The sequence below is a fragment of the Macadamia integrifolia genome, unplaced genomic scaffold (assembly GCF_013358625.1).
Source record: "Macadamia integrifolia cultivar HAES 741 unplaced genomic scaffold, SCU_Mint_v3 scaffold1275, whole genome shotgun sequence".
Classification (NCBI taxonomy): Eukaryota; Viridiplantae; Streptophyta; class Magnoliopsida; order Proteales; family Proteaceae; genus Macadamia; species Macadamia integrifolia.
Genome location: NW_024868140.1, coordinates 114247 through 136548, shown reverse-complemented (window position 1 = coordinate 136548; position 22302 = coordinate 114247). Strand labels below are relative to the sequence as shown.

The 22302-nt window shown below is 35.1% G+C and overlaps 1 protein-coding gene across 1 annotated transcript in view; it reads right to left on the bottom strand.

Moving 5' to 3' along the window:
* LOC122063266 (growth hormone-regulated TBC protein 1-like) overlaps window positions 1-2967 on the bottom strand; it is a 4238-nt gene extending 1271 nt beyond the window's left edge. Inside the window, exons 1-4 of the mRNA XM_042626971.1 lie at window positions 1708-2967; window positions 547-663; window positions 262-440; window positions 56-149 (exon numbers count right to left, since the gene is read on the bottom strand). Of these exons, the coding sequence (XP_042482905.1) occupies window positions 56-149; window positions 262-440; window positions 547-663; window positions 1708-2196 (879 nt within the window). The 5' untranslated portion in view covers window positions 2197-2967. The remainder of the gene's footprint in view (window positions 1-55; window positions 150-261; window positions 441-546; window positions 664-1707) is intronic.
* Between the last annotated feature and the right edge of the window lie 19335 nt (window positions 2968-22302).

Sequence of the window (22302 nt, the reverse complement as noted above, 5' to 3'; positions counted from 1 at the left end):
AAAAAAAAAAAAAAAAAAAGGGAAAGGAGAAAGAGACAGATAAAAATTTCTTGACCTCTGAAGGCAAGGTCTTAGAGAAGAGACATAAGAACCACTCGGTGGTGACAAGAGAGACATCAAAACCCAAAGCATCCAAATGTGCAGCTATCCTGCATATAAATAAAATTTTCAAAACATGTCTTAAGAGTAGAATTAAACCAAGTGAACTGTCATAAGTCCAGCAAAGATAGAAGGGAATTAAAAAGAAGAGGTGATAAATACCTTGGGCACTTCTTAGCAAGCAAGTCTTTGAAAACCCTTTGCTCAACATGGCATCCTGACAAATTATCAGTGTAACAGTCATTAACTAGGACATTTTCCAAAAGGACAGCAAGCATCCAGAATGCATCTTCTTCGGTTTTCATCACTAGCAACAACAATGCCGCCACATAATTTAAACCCTGCACCAAGGAAAATTCAAGCCTTAATCACATGATTAGAGAGAGAGAGAGAGAGAGAGAGAGAATTCTATGAGATCAATATCAGCATACAAGAAAATAAACTTACCTGACAGTATCCAACACAAGAATCCCGGAAAGAATAGCCAACAAGGACACGTCGCAGAGCTGCATGACCCTCTGGAGTGTCTAACCATGGATGACCAGGGAAAGTTCGTGGTAGATCCTACATTCCATCAGAGAACAAATCAAAACAATGAAAGGGCATGACATAACAATTCACAATCTATATCAAAACATAGTTATGTATGCATATATTTTAACTAAAGCTTATACAACACCTATATATATGGGTTTAATGTACAGATATACAGTAAATTCAAATCCATAATTTTTTTAATAATATAGGTATCTAACACTGGGCAGTAATTTACCACACACTTAAAGAATTAAAAAGAAAAAATTAAAAATCTGTCAAAAGTCCCAACCCCCTCCCCCCTCCCACTAACAAGAAAAAAATACCATTCAAAGGCTAAAGCAAAACCCAATAATAACATCAAAAGCATACAATGACAACATAAAACATATTGCATTTGCAAAATATAGAGCTTCAGAACTACACAAGATTTTTGCTTGATCCAAGGAACTTACATAAAACAAAGTCTCTCGCTTTATTTATCATTTACACAACAAGGCCATATATTTAACAAACTGAGAATTACTACAAGTTTCACCTTCTAATCCAGTATTAGGATGAAAGATCACCTACCTTGCACCTATCAAAATCATAGCAAAATTCAGAATTTGAATAGCATATAATCTAAAATCTTTCTTATCACCGGACAAAGCCATATTTTTGGACAGGGTATTTCCAACAGGGGGAGTGGGGATTAAAATTATCATAGAACTGCCATACAGAAATCTAGGTTCATTATCAGCATGCATCAAGGAGGCCCAATCAGTCTACATTTTCACGATCCACCTTCAATTATAGGGTTTCTGAAACAAAGTATTTTTAGAATTACCAAAAATTTCATGGCATTCTTTAAGATTATTAAGCCTTTCCATTGGAAAATTATTAAATGGGTTTTGTTGGAAAGTGCAGAACTAAAAGAAGAGAAATTCACAGGTCACAAAGATCATCCAAAAATAAATGAAAAGGCACAGGAAACAGAGAGCTTAGAAAACAGAAAATGCTAACAAAGTACTAAAAAGGCAACTCTCTTAAATGACTTACAATTTCAATAATAAGGAAAAGCTAAAAACTTACTTGATCGATCTGCCTTGTAGCAGGTGTGACTTTCCCATCAACAGCATTGGTCAAATCTTCATAATAGCTCTCAGGCACTGTTGATCGTTTTTTGGCCGCTCCAGACACAGAAAACCAGACCTTAGGTCGTAGTACAGGTGGGATTCCCTTCCTTATGAGCTTCTTCAAGGCAATTGTATTGGTGAGGATTGATAACTTAAGGGAGGACACAGCAATGCCTTCCGTATTAGAAGAAATCTGAGGCTGCAGATACCAATTTGCGCCTTTGCTTGCTTCCAAAGCCCACCACACACGGCCCTGCTGTCTCACCTTCTCTCTCACCTCGTTCAAAATGTTCACATCGTCTACATTCCCTTCCACGGTAAACCCATAAAGATCTTGGAATTTGACAATGATATTTGCTCTTCTGGTGTGGATGCTGGGTCTCAAATACGGCATTTGGTGCTGAAATTCATGGGAGATGTCTCTTGTGGTTTGAGTTCCATACATTTCTCCCGATTGTGAGGATAATCCAAAGAGAAGAAAAAGAGCGGAGGATTAGAAGATTGTAATGGGGTTTCCTCAGAGGACAAACAGGTGGGTAGGTGTGGCTAATTATAGATCTGTAAAATCCCACATTCTAGAAGCCATGATGGTACTATTTCTTTCTCAAGCCCGAAGTTTCGAAATCTGAAAAATTGCAGAGAAAGAAATGGTTTTTCGAAATGGGTCTGAGAGAATATTCATGGGCAGAATAGATCAACAGGAACTCACAATTCCAAAAGCCAACAAAAACCCATTAGGGGAATGCGATTCAAATTAAAAATAGATCTTTCTTTCCCTCAAAGGCGTCTCTTGTAAAAGCAGAATTTTGGGCAGAAAATCTGAAAGGGTGTAGAGAAAAAGGATTTAAAATTTGTAATAAAGTAAAAATAAACAAAAGCCAGGGGCAATTACAGATTGAACAAAAAAAAAATTCCCTGAAAAAATGGGAAAAAAAAATGTAGAAAAGAAAGAGATTCTGAATATGGGTATTTCTACCTAACCAAAAAGATAAAAAAGAGATGGGTATTTTTAAGAAAAGCCCGCATTTTTAGAAGCCATGAAAATAGAGATAGAGCCACAGAGGCAAGAGGTGAGAGAGAGAAAACAGATATTTTTGCAGTTGGGCAACCAAAAGAAGAGCCACGACAGAAAATTCTCTGGCCTGAGGTGGAATTTTCATGGAAGAATATTAGTTTGGAGTTCGCAGATGAGGTCTTGAAGGTCAGAAACAATAAGAGGCCATTTAATTTTAAGGTGATTTTGCAGAGAAAAGGAACGTTGAAGAAGATGTGACAGCTGATGGTTCGGGGTAGAGGGAGTAGGTTAAAATTTTGCACGTGATGGAATTAAGATGAATTTACTGAAATGTCCTCATTTAACAAGTACGAACATATTTTAGGTTTCTAAAAAGATATGGTTTTTAGGTTTGGAACATTTTTTATTTTTGGTGGAAGAAAGGGGCAAATTAGTAAATAGAAGTCGTACCCTAACCCATATTCAAATCCGAAATTTTCGCTCTATTCGGGCAAAACAAGCGAAGGATAAGCTCGCACGTTGAAATTTTATTCTTAGATTTTCTTTCCCCTCTTTCCCTCTTTTATTTATTTTTGTCTTTTGATAAAACAGATTTTTTTTTTTTTTTAATTTATTTATGATGAGATGGTGATTGAATAATTGTTGATCACCACGTGTGCGTCTATCATCTATCTAATTCATTTTAGGACCCACCTCATAGTGTAATATGAAATAATGATTTGAAACTCAATATACGCATCCAAGGGAGAAGGTCATGGGATCGAATTCTATCGTACACGTATGTGGGGGTAAATGAGTGTAGAAGTAGGTGACTGTTAACGTTACTAACACCCAGTAGGTTGGCCAGTACTTTTGAAAAGGCACTTTCTTCATCTCCATCTCCATCAATATCTACACCTGGATGTACTGCTATTTCAACAAGGGTCTGAAAGAGCTGATTCAACCTAGCAAATGGAGTCATTCAAGCCTGAGAATGATTCTCTTTCCTTTTTCTTCTTATACGTCATTTCTCATGAGTTTCTCGAGTTTGGCCTTTCCTCTGCCCAGAAAATCGCACAATTGTCCAAAGATTGAGAGAACCAGGAATGATGGAAACGGATGGATATCAAACTTGAATCTCGTAGGATTGGGAAAAAATTCAGTTGAATCAGAGATATTGGCCAAGTCTTGTTATGCATAGCTTGATCGAATGGGTTGATACGAAAGGCCAGTATCTCTTTGCAATAAAACCCATTTGAGACAATTATCGATTTCATCACATTTTTTTCCTCTTTGATTTCTTTGGTTTTTACTAATTTGGTCCCAAAATGGTGTAAATTTTGGGGAAATTACCTTTTCTCTGTAAAACTAAAGTCACACATGAAATTCTAGATTTTTTTTTTTTTAATTATTAGGTAAATAAGAAATTTTAGAATTTTTATACAATTGTTATTGTGTTTCCACACATGAAAAGAGAGAAAGTATATATAGCCACCTTGGGAAAAATATAGTTATCAGTTTATGCGTCTGGACATTGGTTGACGTGAAAAGACTGCGTTGTCCCCCATCCTATGCGCTAAATATGTCTTTGCGCAACTTCCCATTGGTCTGTGCGATGTCAAAATGGCTGTGCAAGTTGATATTGTTCTTTCTCCCATAGTTTTTATATATAAAATGTGGTATAATTATTGTTCTAATTTTTCTTTTTCTTTTTTCACAAAACTTTATTTACAAATTTTCTAGTATTTTTTCTTTGATACTTTTTTATTGGTCTATCCAGTATTGGCCTACCCAAGCTAGGCCTAGATTGTCGGTGGATGGAGTAATTCGCCACAAGGTTGATGATCTAGAACCGAATTAGGATGCAAATGATGTGGCAATTCTAATTGTTGGATACAAAAAAAAGTATATGGTATGGATTAGTCACGTATTAAAATTTTAAAGTTTAACTCAATCAAATATTTGACATGCATCCTTTGTATGTCCGATACTGTGCACTATCCCATATTCTTGAATTTTCACATCTCAAATTTTTCCCTTTCCTGTTTATCATTGCCATGGAAGCCTTATCTGGATTACTTTTGACTTACAGAGATCTGAATTTGTTCAAAGATATTAAAATTGTCAGAATAGCCTTGAGATTTCTCACATGTTCTTTGCAAACGATACCTTTCTTTTTTGTCGTGCCACTCTTGAGGATATCTCTGCTATCAAATGCATTTTAGACTTCTTGTCTATCTTTCTAGACTCATCATTAACCTTGATAAAAGTGGGGTAGTCTTTAGTTCTAATATTGACTCACCCACTAGAGGTATCCTTTGCCGAACTCTAGGCATTGGTAAGTTGAAAGGTGACACTTGGTACTAATCTGTTCCACCCCATGGTAGAACCAAGGGTTTCTATCCCATCATCAAAAAGAGTGCAAAATAAACCCCGCATGCGGAAAGCCAACCTTCTCTCTTTTCCTAGACATATTTTTCTCGTTTGATCAGCATTGTCTACTATTCCTTCTTGTCAAATGTCTTGTAAGGAGGATTAGATATCAGAACTTCTGAAACCCAGAATAAAACCCTTCTCTTGAAGCTTGGCTAATGCCTTATCAAGGAAAGAGAGAGTCTTTGTGGGTCTAGGTTCTTAGCTCCAAATACTTCCCAAAAATTGGTGAATTCAGATTAGAATCGGTGGAGACTGAACCTAATACTTACCGATCCCTATATGAAAACTAGGGTTATGACTTATTGGGACCGATTCTTCACCAATCTTGATTGGCCAAGACCAATTTTCCAATTTTTTTAATCCTTGATACTATGGTAGAAATTGTCTAAATTAAATTTAAGAAATGAGTTGAATTGTAAACCACTGTTCTGAAGTGTTCTAAGTATTAGTATTGGTTTAGATAGATCAGTATTCTAAGTATTAGTATTGGATTAGACAGATCTGTATAATCGTATACTTGGCCAATGTTGGATCGGATATTAGTATTGGATCAAGTGTAAAATTATTTTAAAATAAAAATTAATTTTTTTTTTCCCATAAAAAGTTAAAGATAAAACCAATTGATACGAGCAGATTCGAATCGATATCGAAAAAAGAACCCAAAACTACATGGTTGAACATGTGAACCCATAGGCACTCGAGAGGATGAAGCTGGGGCTTTGGATTTTTTTTTTTTTTTTGCTAGATTCCAATGACAAGGACCCACTAGGGCTAAACAGGGATCCACAAAAGGGGCCCATTGACCACATTTATTCTTATACTATTATACTACTATTATTAGTTTATTACTATTTCAAGAAGAATGTAGGGGTATGCAGCATCCGATGGCTGAGAGAACTCATATGTGCACCTCAACTCATGAATGCCTCACTAGGCGTCCCAATGATTAAAGATGATCCAGATGGTAGCAGTAACGCTAGCCGCCTACCACTGATCTAGAAACTCATTTCGATGGCGTCGAAACCTTAGAATCATGTAAGTGCTTAAAATTCTACAGAAAAAAAATATATATATGAATGCTTTAAAATTAAAATGATGAAGAGGTCGTGAAAATCAATTAAATGGAAGGAAGGATGGATATCCATGGAGGTAGAGTGACTTGTGCGACAACCTAACCCCCTTACTTAACTGTGTCCTCATACACAATTGGATGGAGAGAGAGAGAGAGATTATTATGGGTGAGGGGGAGGCCCTTTAAAAATTTTCAAATTACTAGTCTTTCTCCCTAGTGCTTCAGAAATAAACTCCACTCTTTACGCTGAAGCCAGACTGCCACAATGAGAACCAGTAGAGAAGTTGGGAATATGATGAAGTTGTGGAGCCTTTCATCATCTCTTCTCAAGATGATTGATTTTCTTTTTTTCATAAGACATTGATTGTTTGTATGTTTTTAGATAAAAGGAGAGGGATCATTATGATGTTAGAGTATAATTTCTGTAATGAAGGGAGTGAAAAATCGAATATCTAGTAAGAAATGGATTTTAAAGAGGAGAAGAAGCAGGAAGCATCCAGAGGTGGAATGTGAGACACTTAACGACGTGACTTTCTTTTAACCTACGTAAACTACGATTGAAAAGGTCATAGACTTGTCCTAAAATTTTTATTTTCAATTGAGGGAAAAGGAAGAGTAGGCTGCTTATGGTATTCTGTCCTCTCACAAAAATTGACACATTCTTTTCTCGGTTGCCATTTCTCCTTTAATATTAACCATACCAACCCTCGTATACAAACTGAAAATTTATGCATCTTTCTTTTTTTCACATTGGTTTGGTGTGTAAGACGTCGATAGTTATAAGGTCAATTGGTTGGGCTAGGCCTGTCTCAATCAGGCCTGGCAGGCCTTTGTCCTTAGATGATGAACAACCTATTTAAGGAATGATTCGGTCTCGACCGATCGGTATCATGTCGGGTTTGATCGGGTTTTAGGTTTTTCCTAATTGAGCTAATCAGGCCTTAAAAGGGGTAATGTCCCAATAAAACCTTAATGGACCTTAAACGGTTTTTAATTTCTTAAATTTAAGATACTTTAATTTATTTTGTTAAATCATTGACAATTTTAAAAAGATATTACACTTAATTATAGGCAATAATTGATAAAAATCTCAATTTATACCATATTCTATAACCAAAAAAAAAAAATTCAAAATACCTATATAAACGGTGGGGCTAAACGTATCAGTTCGAGTCGAGCTTGTAAACAAGTCGGGCCGGTTGGGAGGCCCATCGGGCTTATCCCTTGCATCGTGTATTACTATTTATAAACGGGTCAGGCTTGGACCTAACATGTTTATTAATTGGGCCGATCCAACTCGAGTAATAAACGTGTCGGGCTCGATCAAGTCTATCGATGTTGGCTTGGAATTGACACCCCTAGATAGTCGATAGACCTTGCTAATGTATTGATTCAGTTTCCCACCAATCATCTCATCTTATTTATCCACTTTTTTTTTAATTAAAAAGGTCTATTTTTTAACTGTATCGATTGACATGTATCAATATCAATAATTGCTGTTACATATCAGCCGATATGATCAATACCAATATCTAAATTAATGATCAGATAAGATCATCACTTCTCTATGGTCCCAAATTGAACTCGTTAGGGTCTTCCAGTTGATGATTAAATACTACCCTACTCCTCCCAAGAAAAATAAAAATAAAAGGGAAGAAAACAAAATTTAGTTTTGCACGTAGTTACCAGTAATCTGACATAAAATTGGGAGAAATTAGATTACAAGTATAGTCTAAGGCACGTAATGCATGCCTACAATTTTTTTTTTTTAAAGCATATATGTCAGTATAGTCAACTACACATCTCTACAAATCATTAATAGATACAGATAGGAGAAATCAAAACCATACCATATCGAAAACTTGAATCCAATTTTAATATCGAAATCATACTGAGATGATTTGGTTTTGATCAAATTTTATTCGGCTTCATGAATGGTTCTTAATTTGATTTGATTCGATTTTTTTTACGGATTTTATACGATATCATAAATCGTATTTCATATATAATATATGAAATACATTTGTAATATATACATACATACATAATAAATTCTCAATTCGATTTAGGAATAAATAATTTGGTATGGTTTGTACTGAATGATTTTGCGTTAGATATCAAAATCAAACTGTGATAAATAAAATTCATTCTTTTAACACCAAAATCGTACCAATTCTTATTATGTTCAATTCAATATGATTTTAAACGATTGCTTTTGGTATTCAGTTTATTTTTCGATTTTAAATTGACATTCTTACCTCCATCAACCACGTGGCACAATCAATATAAATTGGTAGGGAAAGTTTTCAATGCATAATAGGCCATATCAATTTCATAGACAAGAAAATTCAATAGGTGATGGTGTATATATTATTGGCTGCAGAACTGGCCTAACCCAAGTTTTGATTCATTGAACCTTCACCATTTGGAGGGAGAAGAGGGTGAATTTGATTTTATATTTTTTTTAATTATATTTGGGAGTAGGAACTTTATACATCCCTGTGGCTCCTATGTTAGGAACATAGGCCAATGGAAGGGGTGTGTAGGGGCATCAACCACCCATACATCAGCACAAGAACTGTAGGGGTGAGCAGAGTTCTTTCTCCCTTTTTATTTTTACTTTTGTGGGTGCTACAAAGAGGAGAAAAGGAGGGGGATTTGGTGACAAACATAGGGTCTTGAAGCCAAGGACTCGGCTCCTCTCCTGAGGGGCGATTACCCAGGTCTTGCCCATAGCTACCTAGGCAATCGCCACATGACCAAGCGACAATCCAACGGTGCCTAATGCTTCTTTCTCCGCACCTCTATCGATGCCTCATTCACGGTGCTTCATAAGGCACCATTGGATCATCACCTAGACACGTAATGATGACCCAGATAGTTATGGACCGACTTGGACGATCAACACTAAGGAGAGGAGCCAAATCCCAAAACCAAGACCTCTTATGGGCCTAAGCGCACTAGCCCATTAAAGTGCAGTTAAATTTATGTTAATTCAAGAAAAATGGCACTTCTAAAAGGAAAGCGCAATCTTCCTCTATCATGCTTTGAACTTGAAAAGTGTGGAGGCAAATCTCTTCTAAGCATAAATCGATGATTGGTAATGCTAAGCGTATAGATTTTTTCCACGAATAATGGTTGGACAGCTTATTAATTGCAAAGTCTTCTTGTCTCTCTTTCCCAGTTTTCCAAAACCTCAAAGTCAGTGTCGGACTCCATTGTTCTCTTTGGGTGGATGTATGCAATATTGTTGACATCTCAAGGGACGTGTTCACGTGTTGAGTTTCATATCGAGATGCTTTAAGGCGTCGGAATTGAGCCGTTGCCTCTATTGTGCAGTAGAGGAGTCGAATCCTGGTAATTTGACTATTTAAAAAAATATAACTAATGGCATTACAACTTAACAGAATGGAACTAGTAGTAATAAGATCAATATTGTGGGGAAGGTCTGAGTAATAATTTTAAAACATATGGATATAGTGAGCAAAAGGCAAAACACAAGGGAGGTCTGTGTATTTAATCCTTATTATTATTATTTTCAGATTGATTTTCCCTTCATCCATGGTGAAGGAAGACTTCCTTCATCGTGGCAACAATACCATGTAATGCCCAAGGGTAGAGGTAGTTTCAACCCCAAACAATAGGGGAATGGGTGTTTGTGATGGGACTCTCACAAATGTTGTGGATATTCTTCCTCTCCCGCACTCGTGAAGGAAAACTTACTAATTACTCAAAAAACAAAAAAGAGAGTAAGTTAGCAATCTAGAAAGTATATTACAAAGAACAATAGGAATACTTCTGCCATTCTCTTATGGAATTTAGCTGATTCTAGGAAAAGGTGACAAAGCCCATTTTTTCAGGTGTATAATTCCTCCAGGGAAGTTTACCCTTACTTTATTCAGAGCCATCTATGATGCTAAGAAAAAAAAAAATTGAATAAATGAAAGAATAATCAAATTAACAACTGTAACACAAGAATATACATTGTCCGATAAGGTGTCTACATCCGCAGTGAGATGAGAGTGGCTTCACTAGCGAAGGACAATAAGATTACAAGTTTTCTTTCCAAGTATCATTATTTACAAAGAATTCTCTCTTCACCGTAATGACCTCATTATTGCCAATTTAAAGGAAAAACATAAAGATACAAGTTTCAGAATGAGCCCCCATCATCTCAAGCCCTATGGGCTTTTAAGAAGCCTTGCAATGTAGCCCACAATCCAAATAAGATACAAGATATCAACCCTCAACAATTTGGGTCCTCGTTTTGCCAAAGGCTTGAATAAATAAGAAAGAAATATTAGTCACAAGTAGTTGAGCTACCACTCCAAGAAGAACATGGTCGATAATGGCAGATTTTTGGTTAAATTAACCTTTTAATGCAATATTATATTGCTGCCTCAAATTGAAAATGATTTCCTCAGTAAAATATTTCAAATCCTAATCTTCCGAATGGCTCTCCATTTAATTTCTATTGAGAAAAATTGAGCATAGATTAGATTACAAAATCCCATTTGTGACCCAAATGATACAAAGGCAGCTGCTCAGGATAAAAAAATAAAAATTGGGAAAAAGGTCTTTTCATAACTGGTGTTGATTTCTATATGAGTATGTTTAAGTGCTCACATCTTACCAAAATATATATATATATATATATATATATGTTTAGTGCTCACATGGGATCTTCGCCTTAGAAAGTGTATGGTTTTGAGTCTAATTCCTCTTATCTCCTTAAGGCCACTCACATGGAAAGTTGATGATTGGTTTTCATTCAATCTTGGTGTGACCCAATTCATGTGGTTGTGGGGTCAGTATGAACCTGCGAGAATAGTCAGGTTGTCTGAATACCCATCTTTAACAAATATATATATTATACTATTATATAAAAGCATGAGGTGGCAAATCTTTCATTTGACTACTTTATACCTTATTTTTATTTTTTTTTTCTCTTTTTTATTTTATATTTTTTTAATCAATTATTGGTGTCCTTTTATTTATTTTAATTATTGTTACTATTTTATTTATCTTTATATTTATATTCAAATAATTTTCTCTACTTTCCTTCTTTCTCTCAAACTCCTCCCACTTTTCTCTCCCAACTTTCATTCTTTCTCTAAAACTCCTCTCACTTTTCTCTCCCATTATCCACGATCTCCCCTCCTACCTATACTTTTTTCTTTAATTATTTTTTCTGTATTTACAGTCCCCTTCCTTGTATCGCCAATGAGCAGCAAATCCAAATTCAGCCTATAGATACATCTCCTTTGTTCGAATCTGCACTTCCAGCGTACTCGTCTTCACCCATAACCACAACTATCGTGAAGAGATTGGTACCAATTAATTGGATCTCATTTCCATATTCTGGAAAATAACTTCTATTGAAGCTAATTTATGAAAGAGACAATAAGGAACTAAGATTGTTTGCATGGATCACCATCACACACACACACACTCTTTCATCTTCTTTATTAGTGATCTCACCATCGTTGCAATGGGGTGAACAATGACGACATCTGAGAAATCCACAAATTTTGAGCAATTGAATTGACGATCAAGATTATTTGCTCTACATGTAAGTGTTTTTACTCTCAGTTAAGCCACACACCTAATTTCATCAAGCCTACTCTCTACTTTTGTTCAACAATATGATTTGGCTTTGGGTTCATGTACACTTGAACATAAAAGTTATTTAGTTGAAACCACCAAGCATTTTTTAAATCCTCTAGCCAAAGTCAGTTTTCCAAGCTAAGCATCATCTCCTTTTAACTTTCATGTATATTGATAAATGTACGCTATTCCATTCTTGGCCTCTTTTTGTTGAATTCATTTAACTTCTAATCAATTTTTTTTTTTCTTTCGATTCTCAATTTGCACTTTAGTTAAGCTTAAACTTGATCCATTGCAAAATGCCATGTATTTAGGTGTAGTTCCATTCTTGACCTCACGTAATGTAGTATAAGCTCTGGTCATAGAAACCTCATGGAGAATATGAAGACAAAAAATACAAAAAAAATTAAAATGGAGAAAGATTAAGCAATGCCATTGACTCATTCTCCTTAAACAATTATTATCTTTTGTTAAAATTTGGATCATGCATTTAAGATGCTTTAAAATTTTAAAGTTGCATTACAAATTTAAAAGTCTTACATGCTTAACTAGATATTAAATTTCAACTTAATTCTGTAAATCCTTAATTTCTCTAATCCATAAATACACACACTAATTACCAATGTTTTGCCACATGTGCATTAGACAAAAATGCTAACCTAACCGTCACCCATCAAAGGAATGTTGAGATATTTATTTTTGCGTTTTCTTTTTCTCTTTCTATCTCTAAATTGTGTGAGACCATTACATATGGGATACGGGAATTAGATCATAAATTCCATTCCAGTAGGAGTAATTGTCATCGTAACTTTCTACCCATAAAAAAAACAAAATTGCCATACTAACAAAACTCAAAATTTAGTTAAATTGTAGGAAGCCTTAACTCTTATGTTGATCGAAATATTAAGGTACTTGCTAAGTTGTTTTTTTTTTTTTTTTTTTTTGTGAAAGGCTTTTGCTCTCTCATATCCATATTTAGATATAAGAATTTTTCTTAACCCAAATACATATCTTAGTTATGCTCTAAAATAATTACTTTTAAAAGATGGTTAACTCTTTTTACCAAAAAACAAAAAGGATGAACAACTTTTGATGGAGAAATTACGAGTAAAAGCTTAAAATATTTAGATTTGCAAGAGTTGTTGAATAATTTGGAAATTAATTATGATTGGTGACTATAGAAAATAAGTGAAAATACAAAGAATGCCTAATTGTTGTCCACATAAACACACTATAAGAAAATGCACGTGTGTTTTTGCTAGTGTATATATATATATATAGAATGTTTTGTATTTCGACCATTTGAAAGAATGATGTGGCAATTCTAATGATTGAATGTCCAAGATATCATATGGATTGATCACGCATTAAATTTCATATCGAAATTCAATGTTGTCCTCTAATATAAAGGTATAGCTTTATGCACCACTATTGGAGTCTTTTTTTTTTTTTTTTTTTGGTAAGCCACTACTATTGTAGTCATGTGCACACTTTTGGTAGTCTTAGATTTTTTTTTTTTCTAAAAAAAATTTTTTTTTTCTACAAAATATATATATATATATATATATTTTTTTTTATCACTTCAATCTCAGTTGGTTTGAAATTTGACATGTGAATAAATTTTGACCTCATCTAAACTGTCACATGGTATGATTATTACCCTTTCTCCAATGAGTTAAAACATCTTTTGAAAGAATGTGTTAATTTTGGTGGAACTCATGACCAAAGACAGTGGATGGGTGCCTAGATTTCCTATTTGATGATCGTGCGTGGTTAAAGATTCATGGACAAGTAGAATCAAGATGCCCTGTGCATTGAAAAAATACCACCAAAAAAAAAAAAAAAACTATTAAAAGGTGTACAAGACTACGAGGGGTGCATGCATATGAATAGGAGTAAATAAACGAAAAAAATCCTCTGCCGTGGGTGCAGCGAAGCGGCGTGGATCCGATGGTCGACACAGCATCAAGGAGTGTACCGATGTTGTCTCGGCCATCCGATGCTCACCGCACGGCCGCACCCACGACAGAGGATCATCGCCCGTAAATAAGAGGGTAAATGATAGAATTTGAAGCTAGAATATGATTTATCACCTATTCATACCATTTTCTGGGTAAATGGTCAAATTACCACATCATTCTTCCACATGATAGCATGATAGCGATATTGATGGAACAAATATGTCCATCAATCAATGTTGTCTATGGATTACTGACTGCTAAAATTTCACTTATTTTGTTGAGGGAGAGAAGGGGGACAAAACTATCAAAAAATTAGGCTTTAGGAAAAAGCCTATACAGTTCAATGGGCAAAAACCCTATAGCAATCAAAGAAAACCAAAAAGACAAAAGTAAGAGTCTAGTCTCTCTTTATGATGTAACTACAATTTTCAATCAGAAAGTTGGCTAAAACTCCATTTAACTCTTATTGCTTTGGCACTAATGTGCCAAAGTTTCCCAAATATTCTTGAAGAGATAGGGCATCTCTAATCAGTGATGTCTCTGATTCAAGATCTCATCATCTCTGGCCATGGAACCAAACCAAGTCACAACTTCTCACTACACTATTTTGGTGCCAACAAGAGGCACCAAATAATGGCAATTGTAACTTCAAACTCATTTCTTATTTAAGCTTGGTCCAAAATACAAATAGAGCATCCGCACAAATAACCTAACCTAATGGTAGAACATGTTCACAAGAAGTTTACTATCTAATGCTTGAGAGTTAAGAATTAACAGATGGAGAATGGAAACATACATGGGTTCTAGAATTAACTCGATATAGCTTTTCATGCATCGGAGAAAGTTCGGTTGCCTATGTGTCGATCTACATGAACTCCAATGATGCAAGTTTTGTGACAATATCACTAGGTTGTGGGAAGGCAATCCTTCACGACAATCCATCCTTTAAATCCAAAGACGGGGATGGAAAACCTCAAAGACACTCACAGTTGAGAGAGTAAGAGAGAGGATCCGGCTCAGGGATCTACCAAACTAATAACGGGCAGTGAAATGAGAAAGAGACTCCAAGAAGGAAGTACAATGGCTCTGACAACCGTAACATTTTCTTTGTCCAACAACAAAAAATAAACCAGGCCCATTTATGGTTTCAAGTATTGGTATTGATAGGGGTGTCAATTGGTCGAGTTGGTTCGGTTTCGATCGGGCTTAATCGGGCTTGAAGACTTTCAAAGGTTATACCATGTCCGCCCATTTAACTAATCGGGCTTAGTTATTGAGGGCATGGTACGCTTTATATTCGGTCGATCGGCCTCGGGCTATAATCGGGCCACCTTAATCTGGCTTTAGTCGGGCCTTAACCGGGCTACGGACATGTTTAATGTTAAACGGTCTTTAACCGGTTTTTAAACGGGCCCTCTTTAAAATGTGCTCTTATATTCCGACCCACTCATGTAAGCCCAAAAAAATAACAATTAATCAATAAATAATACCAAATATAACCATTATTTAAAATGTGAACATGTTTTTACTTTTTAGTTTTTACTTTTTAATTTGGGGGGTAAAATAGGTATTCTACAATCATTAAAGGGTCGGGCTAGGCCGGTGCACAATAGGCCGGTCTCTGTCGGGTGTTAAACGGTCGGTCTCGGTCGGGCGCCCGACGGTCCAAGTAGCAAAACCAAGACCGACCGTTTATAAACGGTCCGGGCCGGGCCGGTCTATAAATGGTCGGTCCCGGTCGGTTTAGTCGGTTTCGGGCCACGAATTGACACCCCTAGGTATTGATGTCGGCTAAAGCTGATATCAATACTGTATCGATGTAACAGTCTGTGGTAAGGATAAAATTCACTCAAAATTTAATTTTTAAAGGAAAACAAGGGTAAAACTAAGATGAAATAGGGTCGCGTTTCTTAAAATCCTAACTCAACCCTAAAATCCTTAAAATTCAACCCAAGCCCAACCCAACCCTGTCAGGTTCATGTTCAGGCCCAACCCCTGTTGTGTTTATATCAATCCAACCTGGCCCTAATTGGCCCTGTTAGGGCTAGGTTGGGTCGGGATGGGCTGAGTTGGGTTGATCCTGGCTTCTACAATGGTTGGTTTAACCTCGATTGATCTATTTTTGCTATTCATATCTTATACATTAAAAAATTATAGAAAAACGAAATATCATTTGGAGCCCTAAATTCTAATATAAAAATTCAGGGTTCAATTTTGAGTTAGGTTTGGGTCGGGTTGAGCCGAGCTAAGGCCTCAACCTGAGCCCGACCTAACCCTGACCTAGGGTTGGGGTTTTTCAATGCTAACCCGTCCTCAGGGTCAGAAAACTTGACCCAAGCCTTATTCGAGTTCAGGACGGGTTCGGGTTGCTAGGCTAAACTTTCACCCCTAGGTTAAACCATCCTGTATATCAATATTTAAAACTAGATCAATTTATTTCCTGGGATCAAAGTTAGGTATATGTGTCCATAGGTGAAGGGTTTGGATGGTAAAGAGGGAATCAGAGTTTAACTAACTAAAATGAATTAATTTGGATGGTTGAAACAAGATACTAACAATAGTTCTGTCATTGGTCTATGTAACCATAGACAGGTTGATTATTTGAATTTTTATGTCATCTAGTGGATTTAAAGTCATCAGGATCGAGGCCCATTCAAGTTCAACCTCCCCCACAGCTCCCACCTACTCTGGGGAAGAAAGATGGAAAAAATACATGATTACCCACTTATGGGTTTTCCTTTACAAAATTACCCACAAAAGGTTTCAGTTAACAAAAATACCCAAAATTAGGTTTTCCTCTATAAAATTACCCACTTAAAGTTTAAGTTAACAAAAATACCCAAAATTAAGTCTGGGTTTACAAAACTACCCACACAAAGTTTCAGTAATAAAAAAATACATGATTGTATGTGGAAGATGAAGACTCACTATTTTTGGTAGTTTTATAAATCCAAACAAAATTTTGGGTATTTTTGTTAACTGAAACTTTGGGTGGGTAGTTTTGTAAACCCAAACCCAATTTTGGGTATTTTTGTTAACCAAAACTTTTTATGGGTAATTTTGTAAATGAAAACCCAAAAGTGGGTAATCATGTAATTTTCCCAAGAAAGATTGCCACCTAACAATGTATACATGCGGCAAGACACAGTGTGTATAAAAAGATCACATTGTTCTACACTGAAGATGTTCGCACACGCTCTCCTACTGACCTCGGGCACCTGTATATACATATGTTATCGGATAGCATTCTCTCACCCATTCTCTTATTAATTTGCATAGTTATCTATGAAAGAAGATTAAGAGTATTTTGTGTTTGAACTGAACTGTAACATAAATTAATGGATATAATAATTAACAGATAGTTATTAGAGGGCATTGGGAGTGGGCAAGTAATAAAGAGACCATGAAACCCTAGTTATGAACCTTCATGGGTCTCCAAGACTCCAATAATCAAATCAAGAAGAAGCGTTTATGGTCTATTACTATATTAATTCTTAAACCATAGATCAGCATGCCTGTCCCTTAACTACCACCTCATCACATGTTGCCTTAATTGATAACTTAAATTCAGAATAAATATGATTATATATTTTTGGACCCAGCATTTATGAATGGCTATGCATGTCTGTGTACCTACACGGTCATACCTTTTAACTGTTGAATGGGGCAGAAGGGTAATAATATTTTTTTTTCTTTTCTCCCCATTCGATGGTTGAAGGCACGAACCTATAAGTACATGACCATGCATTTTTTGGGAAAAAGTTCTCTAACCTGCTTGAGTAGGGTACACTAGTAACTATTTGTTATCTCTCTTTATTACATAAAATGATCTCACTAAAATGGTCTCACAGCCCTCCAATGTCCGATACCATTTTACTGCACATCATTAGTGGACTCCTCTATATTGCTTGCTCAGTGAACTTTCTCTTTTGTTTTTTCTTTTTTTTTTTTCTTTTTGGGTAGAAGTTTGTGGTGGAGAAGTACACACATCTGGAATCATAAATATTTTGTCCCTATGAAGTTGGTAATACCATCATTATTCCCATCCAAACCCCTTGATCTCCCTTGAACGTGGAAGGCGGAAATCAGAGTCCTTTGTTTTTTTCTTTTACATCAACATCTTCATACGTTGCATGACTTAACATCTTTAATTTCTTGAAATCCTCCTACTTCTATCTCATTTCACCTATCCTTGACATGTCCATGATCCTCACATTAGTAATCTATTACGCTATTTAAAAAATTAAAATAAAATAAGAGTTAGGCATATATGACTCCATATGTGGACAAATAACCAAAGGAGAATAACAAAAGAACTTGAGCCATGATACTATGTTGGAGGTTCAGCCCAAAATTTTTTAAAGAATTGAGTGAAAATAATTTTTTATATAAAAAGGTATCAAAATTGGGGTACAAATCTTCTTATGAGTAAACATTTTCTATTAGTTTCATAAATACCCCTCTTCACCCTTTAAATGATAATAAATGAAATATATGTTCATAATATATATTCACCTAAACATACGTGTAGGGGACCTCAAGCTTCAACACTTCACATTCTTCAAAGACTTAATCCAAGTCTTTGGGTGGAAATTTGGGATGAGTTAAAAAGTATGAAGTGGCTTAGAATAAGTTGAACAAGTAGCATAGAAGAGGAGTTTTTTTCCTTTTTTATTGGTAAAGATGTGGAAGAAAAGTTAGATAAACATGGAAGTTGGAAGCTACGTGACATAATGAGGTTGTTCACTAAACCATAGAAATTAGAAATCGTGATGGCACTTTGGGAGAGATAAGTTGAAAAAATGATTTGTTCATTTACATGTGTTAGGCTTAGGACTTAGGAGAGTGAAAGTTAATTCTTACCTAATTGTTGTAGCTAGGCACTATGATCCATATTATGACATTTTTAATATATAATCCCCATCTTGATCTCATTTTATTATTCTAATTCAAGCCATTTTTTCTTTCCTTCTTTTTGTCTTCCCATCTATTCCATGTTTTCTAAAAAGTATAAAACTCCAAGGCATTCTTGTCCTTCAATCTAGCACATTCTCATTTCCCAATAATTCAGACTAGAAGGTGGCAAATCCTAAAAATAACCTTCTCTCTCTTTGCAGTAGTCATCCATAAAATTGACCAAAAAAAATAAAATTAGAGATGATTCACAAGCTATGCTCTTCAATGGTTCAACTCCAATTGGGTCAATTTTATTTATTTATTTATTATTATTATTTTTTAATTTTTTTTATTAAAAAGTTGGGTCAATTCAGGCATACATAGTTATGTCTTCTGTTTTTATTGGGTTAAATCTTTAAAGAGTAGGGGAGGCATGTCTCCCACAGCTGGGGGAGTTATTCCACATTGACACCTTTTTTTTTTCTCACATACACCCTTATTTTCTGAAGTCCATTATTCAGTTATATATTTATTCTTTAATTAATTTGATAATCACATTTAATATGTGGTTTCAAATATTTCCTCGCAAAATCATCATACAAGAAAAAAATTATAAAATAATTGTAACAAATATGGAGAAATTTCCCCCACGTTGTTAGAGTACAATGTTCTTTCATATATATTTTATATTATCTATGAATATGTGCATCCTATGTTAATGATACCTTTTTTAAGACAATCATTAGTATGGTGTATCGATTCTTTCCCACATTGAGAGCATAAAAAATCTACTCTTAAAAAATAAATATTTTACATGAAATTTTTCCTTTTACTTCGAAATAAACGAAGTTAGAAAAAGGCAAAAGATTTAGTGGGCATGCTGTAAGAAAAATAATAACACTAAAAAGAAAAACAATGCATCCTTTTTTTAGTGTTCAATTTTTCATTTACTTTTCGTAATGACAATGTAAAGAAGCTATCCATTCGTGGGTTGCCCAGATGGTCAAGGCGAATTGGGGATTGTGTGGATAAACTGGGCAGACACCTTGATTAAAAAAAAATGTAAGGAAACTTTATGAAATGACTTATTTAGAGAGTTTTTCATAATGATTTGTCCATACAAAAGGGTTACCCAAGCTTGACAATGTAAGAAGGCTTTACTCCAAAGAAAATGATTTAAACCCTTGAATCTAATTCTGGGTTAGAAGCGAAATTTGGCACAACAATAAGATTTCTCCATTGAAGACTAGTCGTTGAGGGTTTGCGTCAAAATCAATCTCTCCAGGAAGTGGGGATAAGATTGTGTACATTATGACTTTCTCCCAAACCCCACGGTGGCAAGTGCCTCATGCACTAGGTATACCCTTTTATTCTAATTCCAGATTAAATGTGAATATTAAAATTCTTTTGAATTATTTTCGTAAAAGTTTTTCTTCCTTATGGATAAAAAAAAAATGTTTACCATTTGAATTCAACCATCAAAACCCATGCATTGAGAGATATTATTCTATTCACTATTAGTGAGGAAAACTCAATCCCAATGCTCAAAGTCCTTTTTGACAAATCTTATTACAGTATATATTATTTTAACCATCTCGTGTACAACAATATCAGCTGATGTCAACTTTCCGCAATCCTAAGAAATGGACACCATGTCCACCGGGTCAGCCAGACATTCAGTAACGATTAGAGAAAAAAAAAAAGGGTCCAAAGTCAAATCCAAAGTCAAAGAAAACCGGTTTTTCAGCTTTCTCCCTCGGGCGTAGTGCAAGCCGTAAAATTTTGAAATTTTAATGGGACCATTCCCATTCCCCATCCAACACGGTCTTCTAAACCAAATGGGGAAGTTAATTGATAAGGAGACCACCACCAATACCAAACCATCTCTACAAGAGTATGGTAGAAGTTTACCACCAGTTGGAGTAGTACATTACTACTGTTCTAACCCTAAAATTAACATTTTAAGAATTCAAGGTATTGATATGTATCGATATCAGAAATTTTCAATGTAGGTGCACAATGTCTTATATTCTGTGATAGTTTAATTCTGTCTTATATTCTGTGATAGTTTAATTCAGTGAGTGATGTTGTAAGCCTTTCAATTTTGTAGAAGTATTTTAAGAATTTTTTATTTAGAACTTATTTACTGAAGGTAATTTTGTATTTTTTGGTATTAAGATTTTTTCGTTGTATATTTGTAATGAGGTTCTCTTTCTCTATAAGCAATCTAGGAGAGGTGTGGGGATGAACGTTATAACCATATTCTCCATTGATAGTGAAGCAGGGATCTCATCTCACAGAGGAAGTAGACAATCTTGCCGAATCTCGTAAATCTATGTGCATTATTTGTTCTTGTTTTTCCATTCTTTTTTACATCATTTTAGAGTTACGTTTCTACAATCAATAGACTGTGATTGAATCCACATATCCCCTCATTGGATAGGGATGTGAATCAGATTCGAATTTTCGTCTATCCATTCATATCTCTAACTTGTGTAACCTAGACCTTCCTCTCTTTGGAGAGAATACGATTCACTATTAATCCATGTCTCTCGATTGTCTTAGTTTTTTTCTTCACTCTCAAGAGCCTTATGATCATTACCTTTTTTATTATTATTATTATTATTATTATTATTATTATTATTATTATTATTATTATTAATTTATTTGTATCGGATAGATCATGATTTAAATTCTTTGTGCCTCCCTTGGTTCATAACTCATAAAGTCTCCTCCCTATTTACTAGAACTAACAATTGAAGTGAAGACCATACCTTTAAAAACTTTTAACTACACATGGGATATAGAGAATTCCTATAATTTAGAAAGTTGTTGCCTAACAATACTGAAAGCTATGAATGAAGAAAATAAAATATAAACATATGGATATCTTTGCCTGATAAACTAAAAAATAATAGCTCTCTTGGCTGACGAAGTGTCTTTTGTTTCTTAGCTGCTGTTGAAGCGTAGCCATCTCAATGTTGAGGTCATAGGTTCAATCCAGCCAAACAAAACCATCACAAGAGAAGAAGAAAGGGAGAGGAGGAGAAAACAAAGGAAGAGAATTGGTAAAGGCAGAAGCTGAGGAGAAAATTAAAGCTTTTCTATCTATGTGTTTAGATGGATTAGGGCTAAGGGGGGGGGGGGGTTTAACACCATCAACACCCAAAATGATCTCAGACTTAATAAGTTCAATCAAACACAACTTACCCATCTATCATAATCAAAAGGGAAATGGGAGATAATAAAGGGTAAGGGCCTGTGTTAAATTAATAAGTGTTATAATCCTAAGGAAAAAGAAGATTATCAAGCTGCACGACACCCAATTAAAGACACATGAAGGGCGAAAAGACCGCCCTTGCCTCCTGTGAGATGAAAAATCCTATCTCTATTGGCCCGAGCTGGTGCAAGGGCGCGCAACCTAACAGCGATCTTCCTCCCTAATCTTAATTAAAAAAAATATTTTTTTTGATAACATTTTCATTTATTATGAATTAAGGTTTGTTGAAACCATGATTATGATGTTGATGATGCAATGAAATCATAAGTACTTTGTTAATTAGCTGGCAATAATTTTGGACTTGT